Source organism: Ipomoea nil, unplaced genomic scaffold (genome assembly GCF_001879475.1).
Source record: "Ipomoea nil cultivar Tokyo-kokei standard unplaced genomic scaffold, Asagao_1.1 scaffold2922, whole genome shotgun sequence".
In the NCBI taxonomy this organism is placed as follows: domain Eukaryota; kingdom Viridiplantae; phylum Streptophyta; class Magnoliopsida; order Solanales; family Convolvulaceae; genus Ipomoea; species Ipomoea nil.
In genome coordinates, this window is record NW_017619350.1 from 591,859 (window position 1) to 608,169 (window position 16,311).

The following is a 16,311-nucleotide window of genomic DNA, read 5'->3' on the forward strand; positions in this document are numbered from 1 at the left end:
TGCAAGTTCATTCTACATTAGGGTTTTTTGAAAATAAACCATTTTTTGGAATGTATATATATACAAATTAGGGTGGATATAAAAATTAATAGTGTCATATATTAGGTATTTATATTCACAATTTTAGAAAATTTGTTACATTATTTGTTCATTCTTTATATTTAAATTGGTTTTGTGATACAAGACACCATATAGTCGATTGAATGGTACTAGTGTATAACTTTAGAGCATTCTTAGTGGTGGGTTTTTGCAATTTTGTTTTAATATGGTGAAAAGAGAAAAGATGAGAGAGATCGATGAAGGAGGTGCTACTACAAGAGTTGAGTTTGTGTTGCATGCCGGTCACCTGCATACTCCAGCTATGGCGATCACCTCAATTAAAAATTTTGTTTTTCTCTTTTTCTTTTCCCTTATTGACCCAAAAAAATAGTTGGTGACTATCTCAAAATCTCAAAAAAAAAAAAAATTAAATCTCTATTTTTTCCTTATTAACCAAAAAAAAAAAAGGATAAAAAACTATTATATGTTTTATGTATTATATAGTACAATGGCTTATATCCATGTATAGGTGCAGCTATCAAATTATTAAACTTCCATAGCATTTTCAGAAATTGAGATTTGGAACAAAAGTTACAACTGGAATCATGTTCAATGTGATTAAATATTTGTGGGCTGTAGCTGTAATAATTGTATATATCATACATCATTGTTAGTGGGTATGGGATTCCATCTATTGACTAAGTGCTTTCAAATTCATCTGATTGAAGAGAGATAGATGCTCTTAATTAATAGACTTGTGATTTGACATCAACTTTAATTTGTTATATCGAAAAGAAAAATATTACTTGAATTCTCAAAATATACTCTTATTTTTTACTATTTTATACAAATATTTGATTTTTGATGTAGCTCTTTATTGGGACTCACAAAGTGATCGAAGATAACCTATCATTGTTCGACACGTCAGCGAGTAGAATTTGGTGTCCATATAGTAGAACTCTACATCTTTGTATTCATCCAACCATAACTATTCATATCTAAATATATCATCATACAATTTATATCTTTACAAAAACCTTAGACCTTTTTTTCATAAACCATTCTTCCAAAAGGCTGAACCCCAACTCTAAGGGCCCCCCACACCCCAACCCGACAGAGCATTTGGGGGGATGTAAATCATGCACACTTAGCATGTCGATCATGGGACAATTTCTCATCATTGGTCTTTGGTCATGTTGGTATTAATTTACCCCTTCGAGAATTTGAGATACTCCTCAACGTTATTAATAGTAGGGTATCTTATGGACATATTGTAAATGACCCAAGAATGAGGACCCGGGGCTCAAAGTTGACAATTCAGACCAAGAAGGTGGCTTGAACCCAAGACAGAAGACTCGGCGACCCAAGGTGAATAACTCAGACTGGGCGACCGAACCAAAAGACACGGATGCATGAGAATACCCGAGCTAGGTGGTTGGACCCGGATGAGGGGACTCGAGACCCTAGTCTCGGGTCCGAGCACCCAGCCTCCGCGGCCGGCTCCGGGCAATCACCTTTCCGCCTCGGAGCCTGTCTCCGGGGCCCAACCTTGCGGGCTTTGACCCAGTCTCGCTGTCCTCCATGAAATTAGTTAAATTAGTTGAAATTTCTATATATACATTTACCTTGTTTGGCTATTACAAATCGTGTCTCATTCTCCTACAAACATCATGTCTTATTCCTACAAACTTCTTGTAATATTCTAGCTCTAATCCATCTAATACTACTACAATTCTACTCAATTATCCATTTCATCCTGTTATTTTATGCAAACTATGTTGATTATATTCACACATATATATCCCGGATCAATTAGTTCCATCAATATCATTTGACGTTTTATAGTTGTGTTATATATATATATATATATATATATATATATATATATATATACACATACTAGGGTTCATGTTTATCCGTAAACTTAGTGTTTTTGGCCTGGGCTGATTGCTAAAACTCCTTTGCAATCCATTGCTTGTCACGTTTATTCAAATGGTGTAGTACAATCTGATATGATGTGTGTTTCATTTCTTTAATTATTAGTTTTTTTATTATTCCGTAGTAGTTTAAAAGCATTAGAATTATTTTGTCTCTTTGATTTGATTGATAAAAGCTGGATGGAGTAGCAATTTTTTTAAAAATCTATCTATGCTTTTAGGTATGTAGAAAATAACAGTTTGTCTATGACTGGAGGGGTAATGTTAAACATGAAACTTGATAGAATTTTACATTCTGCATGTATATCTCAATTAAAGGGGTAGTGTCTTCTATAGGGGTTTGGGTACTTCTTGTTGGGGAAATTGCAACGCCAACGTGCGATCTGAAAGCCTTTTAAGAAGCACGGACACTACTGATGTATGGTTGAAAGAAAATCTGTGCCGTGTTATAATAACACTACCTTAAAAGCGTTATTTGCCCGGTAACGGTGCAGTTAGAACCCTGGCACGCTTTCGACCGGCTACACAGACCTACTACGGATAGCTTGCACTAGCAATCGCGTAGGCGAACCTCACTATTGCTCAGACGACGGGAGGGAGAAGGAGAATCGAATAAATGACTCGAATTCAAGGTGTGTTTTGAAACTATGTTGGGAGCTGCTATTTATAGTAAGCAGCCCCCCATCCCTTCCACAAAAGGAAGGACGCATATCATCTACAAATAAGCGCAATATGCGCTGTTTCACATTAATAGCGCATGATGCGCTATCCACCCCTTCATTTCCCTTTGAAATTTTCCAACAATCCCCCACAAATTTAAAGGGAAAAAAAAAAGAGTAAGATCTGAGCAATACAAATGAGTTGATCCTAGTGACACTGAGTAATCTTCTTCCCGGGAGTGATGTTAATCTTGAGCTCACCGGGTAGATAAATTTTGAACTCGAATGCACACACCAACTCAAAAAGCAGGTTCTACAAAAGTCAAACTCTTTGACTTCTTATGAACACCCTTAGTATTAAAGAATGTTACGTCTGTCTCAAATATGGACTTCTACCCTGTCAAAGTCTATCACAAAACAGACTTTTAAATGCTCCCAACAATCCCCCCACCATTGAAGGGATTTAGGCTGACGCTGTCATTGCCTGATAACGATCAAAACAAATTTTCATGCCAGTGTATAAAACTTGAACTGTCATATAGTGACATTAAGTACTTCTCTAGACGGGAGTGAATTTGATCTTGAACTCATCGAATAGACAAAGTTTGAACTCAACGCACTTAATTTGCTTTGGTCGCCTTGAATCTCATGAGGTCATACTCACGACCCTGAGATATCCCCTGTTAGGTCTATTCTAGGATAGACCTTCAACTCTGTCAAGTCTACCTCATCGCAGACCACCATGATCGGCTACAGAGTATTTATGGGTCCCAAACCCATTTCCCTTGATGTGTCAAGGACGACCTTTCTGTTTAGGCCCTTTGTGAAATGATCTGCAATTTTCCTTTCAGATCTCACAAAAATCATTGTGATTACCCCATTTATTATTAGCTGCCGTACATACTCATGTCTGACTCTTATGTGTCTACGTTTCCCATTGTAGACATCGTTTTGCGCAACACAAATGACAGTTTGTGAATCACAATGTGGTGAAGGTGTTGGACACTCCCACAACTACACGGTTATCACCATGTTTCTTAGCCACTCAGCTTCTTGGGATAACCCCATTATCTTTCATAAGAGGCGGTTAGCCCTTTTCTACTCAAGTTAGGGATCTCTTTAGGTCTATCTCAACATAGACCATGGTAGCCCTTTTCCACTCAAGTTAGGGATCTCTTTAGGTCTATCTCAACATAGACCATCCCAATTGAGTATAAGGTACCAAGAGCACTTTGTACTCATGTCATTATGCGATGAATTCATTAGGTTTGTCTCAACAAAACCACCCTTTCTCAAAGAGTTATGAATTCATTAAAAGCTGTAGCTCAACCTCACAAGTACACACACTGTCGGAATGACCAACTAGTGTACTATTTTGTAACTCTTTTCATGGCTTCGTTTGACCACAGAAGTGGGATTCACCACGAATTCATTACCACTTGGACTTCAAGTCCTTCCAATGAGTCAACGACTAATCCTCATAATTAGCCCTCAAGTAAGTTGATTCTTTTGACCAAACTTACATGCATTTTGACGAGTACTTCGTTTACTCGTAAATAATCCCTTGAGATTTTCATGTTTAACATGAAACATTCTCTTTCATCATTATTCTCAATACCACAGAGAAACTTTTGATGAAAATATAAGGAGTTTATTACCCCCACAAGCAACACTTACAAATAATTTTGTCAAACGTATTTGATCTCTTACCCAGACTGATATTTGGTGCCCAACTTTAGCTCCTTTGTAGACTGAGTTTTGCCGACTTACTTTGTGAACCATTATAGCAGTTTTGCACTCTGCCTGATACATGCTCAACAGTTGAATATATTTCAACAAACTTGGTTATCTTAATTGATCACAATTACCCTTTAACTAGGAATTATAGGTATTTCAATATGACTCAACCAAGAGTTTAAATAATATATATACAAGTGCTCATTGTTAGTAAGCTATAGAAATAATGTTGTCCACATGCTACATCAAGTTGAACAACATAATCACAAAATTCACATCATATTCTTATAAGAAATTAATCTCATACAAAAAGAATATGTTTAAGTTCATATTTATTCGGAATATCTCTCAACAATGAGACTTCAGAGTTGCCACTAGCACAATTTTCCTTCCCTTAAGGAATTTTAAAACTCATATAAAGCATTCATAGGATGCAGATCAATATTACTATTGCAGTACTTCAACAACTTCTATTGCAAGGCTTTGATTGTATTAGCAACATATGAAAGTCAACCTCATTTCAGGTAAAGATCAAGTGGCGCTCTAACTAGCCTGCATGATCAACACCCTACTTCTTAAAAACTCCCAGGTCGAGTGGTGAAACCGAAGTTTACTTAAAAACCATCTTCCTAGACAGAGTGTTCAAGAATGATGACTTTTCTATGTTCTCACTAAATTACAATTGAAGCCTATGATATATGCTCTTATTTTTATACAAATAATTTTGGTAAAAGATTTGAGCAATATCTATGCACGAATTATTTCAATCAATGTCATTAGTATTCAAAACACTAAAGAAATAAGTACTACTAAGTAATCAAAATCTAGACTGCTCAACTAGAATTCAGTACTAAGATAACCATACTTCATGCGAACCCTTAGAACTAGAGCAAAATAGTTACTCAAAATAACTATTTATTTAAAGAGATTCAATACTCATCTTGTTCTGTCAGATTGACTTTTGCTGGTTTTGCCCTTGTGATGGTAGCACTGGTGTGCTCGGTGTCCTTGCTTTCTGCACGCAAAACACCTTCCTTTAAACTTCTTGATTTTTCTACTCCTTTCGTTGTAGACGGTTCTGACACTTTGATTTTCATTTCCATTGGCACCGTACTTTTCTGACAGTGATTCCCAAATGACTTTTGCCGAATCTTGTTTGACATAGATGTCGAACAATTCGTCATTCATTTGTGACAGTAGGTATCCTCTGGCTGCCGCATTGTCATTTCTGAATTGAGTCAGAGTTACACCCGGTTCTTGACCCGGAATGTAATCTATTTCAGGACTGCTTTCTCTCGATTCTTTACCCGGAGTGTAATCAGGTTCATGATTACATTTTGTAGCACCAAACGGAGAGAACACTGTTGGAGTAGGTTCAGGTGCAACTGAAAATAGCACGTAAACCAACTTTAATTGTTCAAAAAGAATAAGCATTCTTTGAGCCCATCTGTTGTAATTTCTCCCATCAAGCGTGGTGATCTTTGATAGATCCGGTATGACAGAAGGTGTCATAATGCTAAAGGTTGACTGTTGCAAAATAACGCTTTTAACTGTTGGGGAAATTGCAACGCCAACGTGCGATCTGGAAGCCTTTTAAGAAGCACGGACACTACTGATGTATGGTTGAAAGAAAATCTGTGTCGTGTTATAATAACACTACCTTAAAAGCGTTATTTGCCCGGTAACGGTGCAATTAGAACCCTGGCACGCTTTCGACCGGCTACACAGACCTACTACGGATAGCTTGCACTAGCAATCGCGTAGGCGAACCTCACTATTGCTCAGACGACGGGAGGGAGAAGGAGAATCGAATAAATGACTCGAATTCAAGGTGTGTTTTGAAACGATGTTGGGAGCTGCTATTTATAGTAAGCAGCCCCCCATCCCTTCCACAAAAGGAAGGACACATATCATCCACAAATAAGCGCAATATGCGCTGTTTCACATTAATAGCGCATGATGCGCTATCCACCCCTTCATTTCCCTTTGAAATTTTCCAACAATCCCCCACAAATTTAAAGGGAAAAAAAAAGAGTAAGATCTGAGCAATACAAATGAGTTGATCCTAGTGACACTGAGTAATCTTCTTCTCGGGAGTGATGTTAATCTTGAGCTCACCGGGTAGATAAATTTTGAACTCGAATGCACACACCAACTCAAAAAGCAGGTTCTACAAAAGTCAAACTCTTTGACTTCTTATGAACACCCTTAGTATTAAAGAATGTTACGTCTATCTCAAATATGGACTTCTACCCTGTCAAAGTCTATCACAAAACAGACTTTTAAATGCTCCCAACACTTCTGCCCTTTTACTAAACTTGAATTGATTGGTTAGAATTGTTGAAAACTCTACTTTAATTTTTTATTTTTTTTCACTCTTTCACTCTCAAATGGCTGTCTTCTCCATCATTGGTATCTAAACCGTCATTATTTTCTTTATAAACTTTTTTTATTATCATATCTCTTCCTCTTTATTCTTTGCTCGATATACCTCATCTACTTTGACATATCAATTAGTCCTAATCATCATGAAGATCACATAACTGGATAATTCTTTCTTTTTCAAGTTCTTGTAAAGATTACATTATTTTAACTTAGAGTTGAAGTGCGTACATTAAAGTTTGTAAATCATAGGAAGTACTTTGATCTAATTTGTTTGCAAATATAAAATTGTAGAGGTGAAGATTATATACAGGTATATGTTTTTAGGATGATGATAGATCAGATGAATTGAATGAGCTAATTTGGTTTATAAACTTTAATGCATAATACAATCAATAAAAAACAACTTGACCATGTTCTCTCTCACATACATTGTATCAATCTCTTAACCGTCAATAATCTTGGACAATAAAAAACAACTTGACCATGTTCTCTCTCACATACATTGTATCAATCTCTTAACCGTCAATAATCTTGGACAATTAAACACAAATGCATAGAGATCATGTTGTTGTGTCACCTTGACAGCAAGCTTGCCACAACCAAAGTTGGCAAATCACCCTCTTGTGGCAAACAAAGACATACATTAGAAATAACTTTATTTATCTTCTTTTATCACGTAAAATTTTATATGAATTATTATAAATTTAGATATGAAAGTATTTAATTTAATTCATTCTCTATAGATTTTAACAACTCGAACATGGTTTACTTGTTAAGTGATCTTCTTTCTTCTCATTTAGGCAACAAGAGCCAACCACAAAGCATTCCTATTTATCTCACTCAACAAGAACAAATCACAATGCAACAAGAGCCAATTACAAACTAAATCACCTTATGTAAAAGTTCTAAGATAGAATCTTAGCTTGTGGACTTAAGATTAGTCAAGTAAAACTGAGATAACCTAAATAATAATAATAATAATAATAATAATAATTATTATTATTATTATTATTGATGTAGGCGCAAGGATTTTTTTTAAAGGATGTAGGCCCAATGATTTAGTTGGGTGAGTGGGTTGGGGGGGCAAATTATTATGTGGACCATGATCTACACAATGTTATGTGAACTATAACAAAAAGTACATTTTTTATATATTAAATGTACATTATTTTTGTACTGAATGTACACTATACAATATAATGTACACTCAGAACAAAAATAATGTATATCCTCTTAATACAATGTATATTATTTTTATACTGAATGTACATTATTTTATAGTAGATAAAATATAGTCCACACAACTTGTGTGGACTATGGTCCACACAATAATGATTGATGGGGCCCTTAAGATTGTGGTTCAACCTTTTGGAAAGAATAATAGTTTACTTCTAAAAGCCCAATAAGCAGTGTATGTTGGAGGCGAAACATATACATTTTCTTCTGCTATTTATTGTTGGTTAGGTTTTAAGTTCATACATAGGCCCAACATACAGCTGGAAAGTACAAGTACATTTGTTCAATGTATGCAGAGGCCCAACCAAGATAATTTCAATAGTTATGTTGTGCAACCGAATGCACCATGCGCATGGTGCATATGATGCAAAATGATGTCGTTTTGACTAAAAACGCGCGTCCCACTTAAAAAATAAAAATTTAGGTTCAATTCTCGACAATAGCATTATTGTGGATATATAGATATGAATTTCTGGATATATAGTTATGAATTTATGGATATTTAGTTCATTCATTGTAGATATTTAGTTCATTCATTGTGGATTTTTACTTCATTCATTCACTGTGGATATATAGTTATGAATTTGTGGATATATAGTTATAAATTTATGGATATATAGTTATGAATTTATGGATATATAAAAATGCTATTGCCGGGAATCGAACCTGATTTCTTTTTTAAGTGGGACGCACGTTTTTTAACCAAAACGACGTCGTTTTGCATCGTATGCATCATGCGCATGGTGCATTCGGTTGCACAGCATAATTTGCGAGATAATTTGAAATGAATTATTGTTTCACAATTTTTTTATTTTTTATTTTTGTTACGAGAAAAATCAATCACAACTTAAAGGTGTGCACTACATAAATTTTACTTTTGTATAATAACTCGTAAATCACATAAGATATATAAATTATATTAGAAAAACTATATGCATCAATCTCATCAGAATTATATGCCGCTTGACCACTAGATTTTTGGCCTTTTGGATTTGATTTTATATACACTCAGAATGTCAACTCGACAACTCCTAGACGCGTTCATCCTAGTAGTTTATTTGGTTAGTCAATTCTCGTTTTAATTGTTTATTACCTTGTAATTAGCGACGTCGATGTTGTCGCTTTTATACATCGCTCCCCTTTTAATACGTATAATAATGACTAAAAACGACGTTTTACTGCTATGTTAAAGAGCATCGCCTAGGCAGCTAGGCTCATCGCTGTCTAATGCGACAATAACAAAACTCAATGTTTTAGTCCTAAAAGAATTGTCTAATAATAAATACTTTATGAAGATTTTATGATCACCCAACTTTAGATATGAAGTTTTAATTTTAATATCTTATTCTTTTTAAAGATTTGTGTATGATTTTATAATAAATTAAAAAGTATACAATCATTAAAGTGACCCAAGAAGAAAAAAAAAATCAACGTCACATGGTAAAAAATTTAAAAGTGATAAAATATTGCAATAATACACTTGAATAAAGTTGTTGCATAAAATATGATATATAGTCAAGAATCCAATTATTTACAATCAAATTGTAAATACAATTTTTAGGTTAGAGAATCAAATGAGTGTAAGAATCAACTTTTATAAATTTTATTAGCATTTTGTATGCATAATGCGTAACAATTCATGTTCAATATTAAAACATTGATAAATATAAATAATTAAAAATGATAGTTCAAGTTGTATATACACATTATATATATGTATGATATACCCACACATATAATTTGTCATTTACATAAATTTAATTAAAATATAATTAACAGTTAAATTATGTATATAATAATTTTAATGAAAAAGATATGATAGACATAAATGAATGATAATAATGATACAGCTATCAATGTTAGAATTAAATAGTAACGTTATAACGGTGTATGAGTAGTTTTTTCTAAAAAGAATGTAGTATAGACGATTTTGTCAAATGAAATTGGAGTGTACAATATTTAAAATAAAATATATATCTTTATTAGCATAAAAGGAGACATAATCAATGATATAACTTGAATTGTGACTTATTATATTTTTAGAATAGATTTAAAAAAGAACATAAATCAAATCGATGATATAATTTGAATTGAGACTTATATTCGTACATATTTCGTCCCTTTGTTCCGTTACGTCATCTTCTTACTCATTTAATATGTACTTATCATAATTCGTTCATTAAATCGGGTTAATTAATTCGAACCTCCTGATTATTCATCACTGACGTCCAGCACAAAATAAATAAATAGAGAACAAAGTCAAGAATTACGACGACGCCACCAACAAATTGTCGGTATAGTTTTCAATCTTAATAAATATTTGTGAATTGCAATACCAGAGGCTGAGAAGTGAGAACCTTTGTGTTTTGTCTTCTTTGCAGGACTTCGGCACTATGTCGTTTTCCACCCCACCATTCTCGCACTCACTCTCTAGTCCTCCTTCTTCTCTGGTTAGTTCACAACTTATTAAATTATAGCCCGTATTTTATTTTAGAAATCCTGTATAATAAGACACAATCAAAATAATATGACAATAATCAAACGTATAATCTCAAACACAAAATTTGTTTCACCCACTCAGACACACTTTTGATTCACAATCTTAATTCTTGTTCCTCCCAAAGCTTATCTGAATTGGACCGGCAAATTATGCTCTGGACCCGTGTCCACATTGAATTGTGGACACGGGCCCAAAACAACGTCGTTTTTAAAAAAAAACGCGTCATTTAGTTAAAAAAAAAAAAAATTTCGCGCGTGTTTTGCCGTTAACAGCGTTAACGGCGTTATTTTATTTTTTTTTTGATTATGAATGTACAGTTATGCCGTTATGAATGTACAGTTATGCAATTATGAAATTATGAACACAGAGCTCTAACATTATGAACTTTCAATTATGAACATATATAGTGATAAAATTATGACCATGGAGTTTTAAAATTATGAATATAGAGCTTCGAAGATTATGAATGTACAGTTATAGAGTTATGAATCTACAGTTATGGAGTTATGAATCTACAGTTATGAGATTATGAATCTACAGTTATGGAATTATGAATGTACAGTTATTGATCGAATTATGAACAAAGAGCTCTAACATTATGAACTTACAATTATGAACATATAGTGATAAAATTATGAACATAGAGCTCTAAAATTGTGAACATAGAGCTTCGAAAATTATGAATGTACAATTATGGAGTTATGAATGTACAGTTATGACGTTATGAATGTACAGTTATAGAGTTATGAATGTACAGTTATAGAGTTATGAACGTACAGTTATGGAGTTATGAATGTATAGTTATTAACATATAGTAATAAAATTATGAACATATACTTCTATAACAAAGTAATCTGAAATTAAAAAAAAAAAAAAAAAAAAAAGGAAATAACAGTGCCTAACGGCACTGTTACCCGTGTCCAGCAAGCATGCTGGACACGGGTCCAAGGCATAACGATTGAATTGGACCACATGCAATAATATGGCCGGTCCTATTGTCCTAAGCCCAAAGTCAGCCGTCAACGCCAATTTCGTAAGGAATTGAAAAATTAAAAATATTCGGTAAAGCTCATTATTTCTCCGTCCTAACTCCTCAGTCATGATCTACATTAATATTTCCACCAGACATGGAGAATCAGTTTGCATACACACAAGTCACAACACGTCTTGTAAATTATTATCTGTTGGGTAATAAGGTTGAAAAATCCCAAAAATAATAATCCTATGAAAAGATTAATATTATATGGGAAAAAGAAAAACTGGGAAGGAAAAGGTTGAGTTTTGGTATAGGTTTAGCACGAGTTCGAACACAAAGTTCTTTTCCTTGTGCTAAACAAGGAACCCGGTGCCAGCGCACGCGAGCTCGGGCTTGATTTCAAGCCTTTTCAATCTCCTCTAGTTGAATTTTGATTTGCACCCCCGCGCGAGAGAGCCTCTATGCTATACAATTCTACAAGCTTCAAAAGAGCTCATGTATATAAGGGGGGCAAATCTTGTTTCCAAACCAATGTGGGACAAAGTCCACTATTTTCCCTTCATTTCCCAACTCAAATGGGTCTACTTTGAGAATCAATATCTCATTCACCCATTATCCGTTTTGAGCGTACAATATATCAATCTCTTCGTCTCACTACGAAGAACCCGAATCCACTTTGACCCGACCCAAATCGGAAGTGGACCCCACTGATAATTGTACCACAAAATAGCCACTTAATATGCCATTTTAAGCTAATTTTTCCAACATTATCTTCATCGATTATAAACCGATACATAATAAAACCAAAATAAGAATACTCTAATTCATTTTGGTTCGTATGAAATGATACATTACAATTTTACTCCTATTATAATGCTTCTTTTCATGACATTTCATTTGATTTACAAAATATATGGATTATAAGTAAAACTAAAATTTAATTTGTTAACCGATGAACTCATCGTTGAACCTTGTTTTGGTGTGTAAGAGGAAGATGCAAAAATCTCAAGAAATCAATGTGATACAAGTATGCAAAGAATAAAAAATAGTTGCACTTGTACTTGTAGATCTGACCGAAGAGTGTTCATATGGCAATAAATATTGACAAATGAAGATAATATGGTTATTTATTGACCGAGAAGGTCAGATTTCAATGTATAAACTGTAACGTTTTAATTTCTCTAATCATTATTATTATAACATTAGCATAAGTTATGATAACATTAAGTATCTGATATATGGTGTAACACTAATAACCTAATAGCTAGACTACCATTATGATTAGGAGTCTGGTTAGGGTTTAGGAGACCTAAAGACCTACAACCATAATGATGACCGGTGGTTATATAAGGTCACTAGTCTTTGCTCACATCATACAGCATCTAGAGAGAGCTGAGTAGAAGTGAGAGACAAAATACTCGTGTTATCTCTGCAGTCGTCCGAATCGTTCGACAATCACCGACTCAAGTACTATAGCGGGAGGTTAGTACGATCCTGTGTCACATATTATGATGCATGTGATATATTTAAGTCTAACATAAACAACTTCTGTAATATAGGATTTTTTTCGTTTTGATTTTTTTAAAAAAAAAGTTGAAATTATATATATATATAATTCAAAAAATATATATTTAAACAAAAGGTTAAAATTAAAATGGTAAAAAATATATAGAAATAAAAGAATTTATTTTGACTTTCTATATAAAATGCGATTGAGGGAATAATTGTGATTCTCATTTCTCATCATACACCCCGTGACTCTAAGCAAGTATGGAAACCATAAAATGGCAGTTTGGAAAATTAATTAATCAGCATCTTGGCTTTCTATATGGATCAGCTTTTGGCCTAGGGATACTCTTTTCTTCCGTTACTGTGCCGCAATCTTCACCAGTCAACCCTGTATTTAAATCTCATACGATTTTCTGCAAAGTATGCTTTCCACACTGCCTTCACAAATCACAAGACACAGAGCTCAATCCGTGCCGAACACGCTCCAGCTGTTGACACTGGACTGCATATTCGTATATTAATCTTGGATATTCCCCGTATTTCCCGCTCGCGCCGGTATTACAATAGTATTATACGGTGTATATATACACAGGTGTGCTGCTCAGGGACAGACACTCAGACAGGGTTGAGCTTTGTGCGCTGCGAATGACGAGAAAGATGGGTGGATGCTACGCGCTCGCGGTTGTTTTGGCGGCGGTTCTCAATGCCGCCGTTCTGTGCAGCGCCGGAACCACCAGCAGCTTTGTCCGGAAGGTGGAGAAAACTGTGGATATGCCGCTCGACAGTGATGTCTTCCGCGTGCCGCCTGGATATAATGCGCCTCAACAGGTCTGGGTATTCGAGTTCTTGCTTTCTTAACTATGGTATCTTCCAAAGTTTAAGTTTTTTTTTAGCTGTGTTTAACTGTTTATCGAGATTAGCTATTCAAGAATCTGGAAATTGGATTGTTTATTGTTCACTGAAATGGTGGGTGGTTTGTGAAAGGTTCATATCACACAAGGAGATCATGTGGGGAAAGGAATGATTGTGTCATGGGTGACTGTGGATGAACCGGGTTCGAGTAAAGTCCTGTACTGGAGTGAGAATAGCAAACACAAGAAAGTGGCCAAAGGGAATATTAGAACCTATAGATACTTCAATTATACTTCTGGTTACATTCACCACTGCACCATTAGGAATCTTGAGGTGCTTATTTCCATTTGCTTTACTTTCTTTGAATTTTGCATTTGTGCTAACAAACTTGTGTAGTGATGGAGGATTGATTGATTTCTAACTTAATTGGCAGTACAACACCAAATACTACTATGAGGTTGGGATTGGGAACACGACTCGAACCTTCTGGTTCACGACGCCTCCTGAAGTTGGGCCTGATGTTCCTTATACTTTTGGTCTTATAGGTAAAACCATTCTTTACCAAATCTCTTGATGGAAGTTGTAAATTAATGTTGTTTCATCAGTTGGAAACTATGTTTGTTGAGCTGTTTTGTTGCAGGGGATCTTGGACAGAGTTTTGACTCAAACAGGACACTCACACATTATGAAAGAAATCCAAGAAAGGGGCAAACAGTTTTGTTTGTTGGTGACCTTTCATATGCAGATAATTATCCTAACCATGATAATAGAAGATGGGATTCATGGGGTAGATTTGTTGAGAGAAGTACTGCATATCAACCCTGGATTTGGACTGCAGGAAATCACGAGATTGATTTTGCCCCGGAAATTGTGAGTAATAATACAAAATAGAATTCCTTTTGCAGCTCTAGCTAAGATATCATTTAGATGGTTCTACCATGATGTTCTGATAACTAAGGGTCAATCTCTTGCAGGGCGAAACTAAACCCTTTAAACCTTTTACTAAACGGTATCATGTTCCCTATAAAGCATCAGATAGCACTGAAACGTTTTGGTATTCAATCAAGAGAGCTTCAGCATATATCATAGTTCTGTCGTCATATTCAGCATATGGTAATTATGATCAATGAAGTTGGTTTCTTTAACATACATTTGCTTTAATAATGAGAAGATTGTGGTGTTTTTGACTTTGTTTTGCCTGCTTTTTAATTTATAGGAAAATACACCCCTCAATACAAATGGCTTGAAGAGGAGCTGCCAAAAGTTAACAGGACCGAGACACCATGGTTGATTGTTCTTATGCATTCTCCATGGTACAACAGCTATAACTATCACTATATGGAAGGAGAAACTATGAGAGTAATGTTTGAGCCGTGGTTCGTGCAGCACAAAGTCGACCTTGTTTTTGCTGGTCACGTTCATGCTTATGAACGCTCGGTAAGTTAAACAAAACCTTGTCTAATATGTTGAAAAACTAACAAAAACCAGGTTCATTGTTAGTAGAAAACACTTGTCATAATCAGTCTTGTTTTACATGTTATATTGCAGGAGCGCATATCAAACGTGGCGTACAACATTGTAAACGGGGAATGCACTCCTGTCCGAGACCAATCTGCCCCAGTATACATCACAATTGGTGATGGAGGAAATCTTGAAGGCTTGGCCACCAAGTGAGATATCATTCTGTTTCAGATATCAAGTTTATACCTTCATTGATCTGATGAGATGTGATCTCATTTGCAGCAGCAGACTAAAACTGATTTTGCATTTTTTTTTCACTTGCAGCATGACAGAACCACAGCCAGAATACTCAGCTTTTCGCGAGGCGAGTTTTGGGCATGCCACACTTGACATTAAGAACAGAACCCACGCATACTATAGCTGGCATCGCAATCAAGATGGATATGCTGTAGAAGCAGATACAATGTGGGTTTCCAACCGATTTTGGCATCCAGTTGATGATTCTACAACTACCAAATTGTGATTGCCACAAGCCACTTTTTTCACTTGTATCTTTTTGTTTTCTCTGTATTTTAGTGAACTCATGCAGATTAACTTTACATCTGAATCAATAATAGTTTGAAACGCCCTCATTGGGCTTGTCATGAGAAAATCACGAAACATGTCTCGAATTCACTTTAAATATCACCCCATAATCTCATATAAAACAGATAACTTTAGAAAGGAAAAAAAAAATCAACTTTGTGTGGCGGAAAACAAAATGTGTAATAGGGTTTAGGAAGTGTTTGGTAAATAATTAGGTTAGGGAATTTGACTAGTTAATAGCATTAGCTGATTGTAGAAAAATGTTTAATAATTTAGTTGGCTGATTAAATGCAAAATTATTTTCTCAAAATCAGTTGTTAGTTAAGCAGCTTTTTGAATTCTAGTGTTTTGGAGCAATAGATTTTTAAGAAAAAAGCACTATAGAATGTTTAACCAAGTCAATTATCTAATAATAGTGGTCGTTACCAAAATAGA

The 16,311-nt window shown here is 34.8% G+C and overlaps 1 protein-coding gene across 1 annotated transcript; it reads left to right on the forward strand.

Annotated features, from left to right (window-relative positions):
* The first annotated feature begins 13,270 nt into the window (after positions 1 to 13,270).
* LOC109161542 (purple acid phosphatase 2) lies at positions 13,271 to 15,943 on the forward strand. Its single transcript, XM_019309990.1, has 8 exons — positions 13,271 to 13,806; positions 13,963 to 14,163; positions 14,264 to 14,375; positions 14,471 to 14,700; positions 14,805 to 14,943; positions 15,047 to 15,267; positions 15,379 to 15,500; positions 15,616 to 15,943. The coding sequence occupies exons 1-8, from the start codon at positions 13,624 to 13,626 to the stop codon at positions 15,812 to 15,814; spliced, it is 1,407 nt and encodes a 468-aa protein (XP_019165535.1). The 5' UTR covers positions 13,271 to 13,623; the 3' UTR covers positions 15,815 to 15,943.
* The last annotated feature ends 368 nt before the right edge of the window (positions 15,944 to 16,311 follow it).

Excerpts from the sequence above, each read along its gene's own strand:
- LOC109161542 (XM_019309990.1), top strand. The coding sequence starts at position 13,624 with ATGACGAGAAAGATGGGTGGATGCTACGCGCTCGCGGTTGTTTTGGCG. Across the intron at positions 14,164-14,263 it reads GCACCATTAGGAATCTTGAG|TACAACACCAAATACTACTA; the intron begins GTGCTTATTTCC and ends CTTAATTGGCAG. Across the intron at positions 14,944-15,046 it reads GTCGTCATATTCAGCATATG|GAAAATACACCCCTCAATAC; the intron begins GTAATTATGATC and ends TTTAATTTATAG.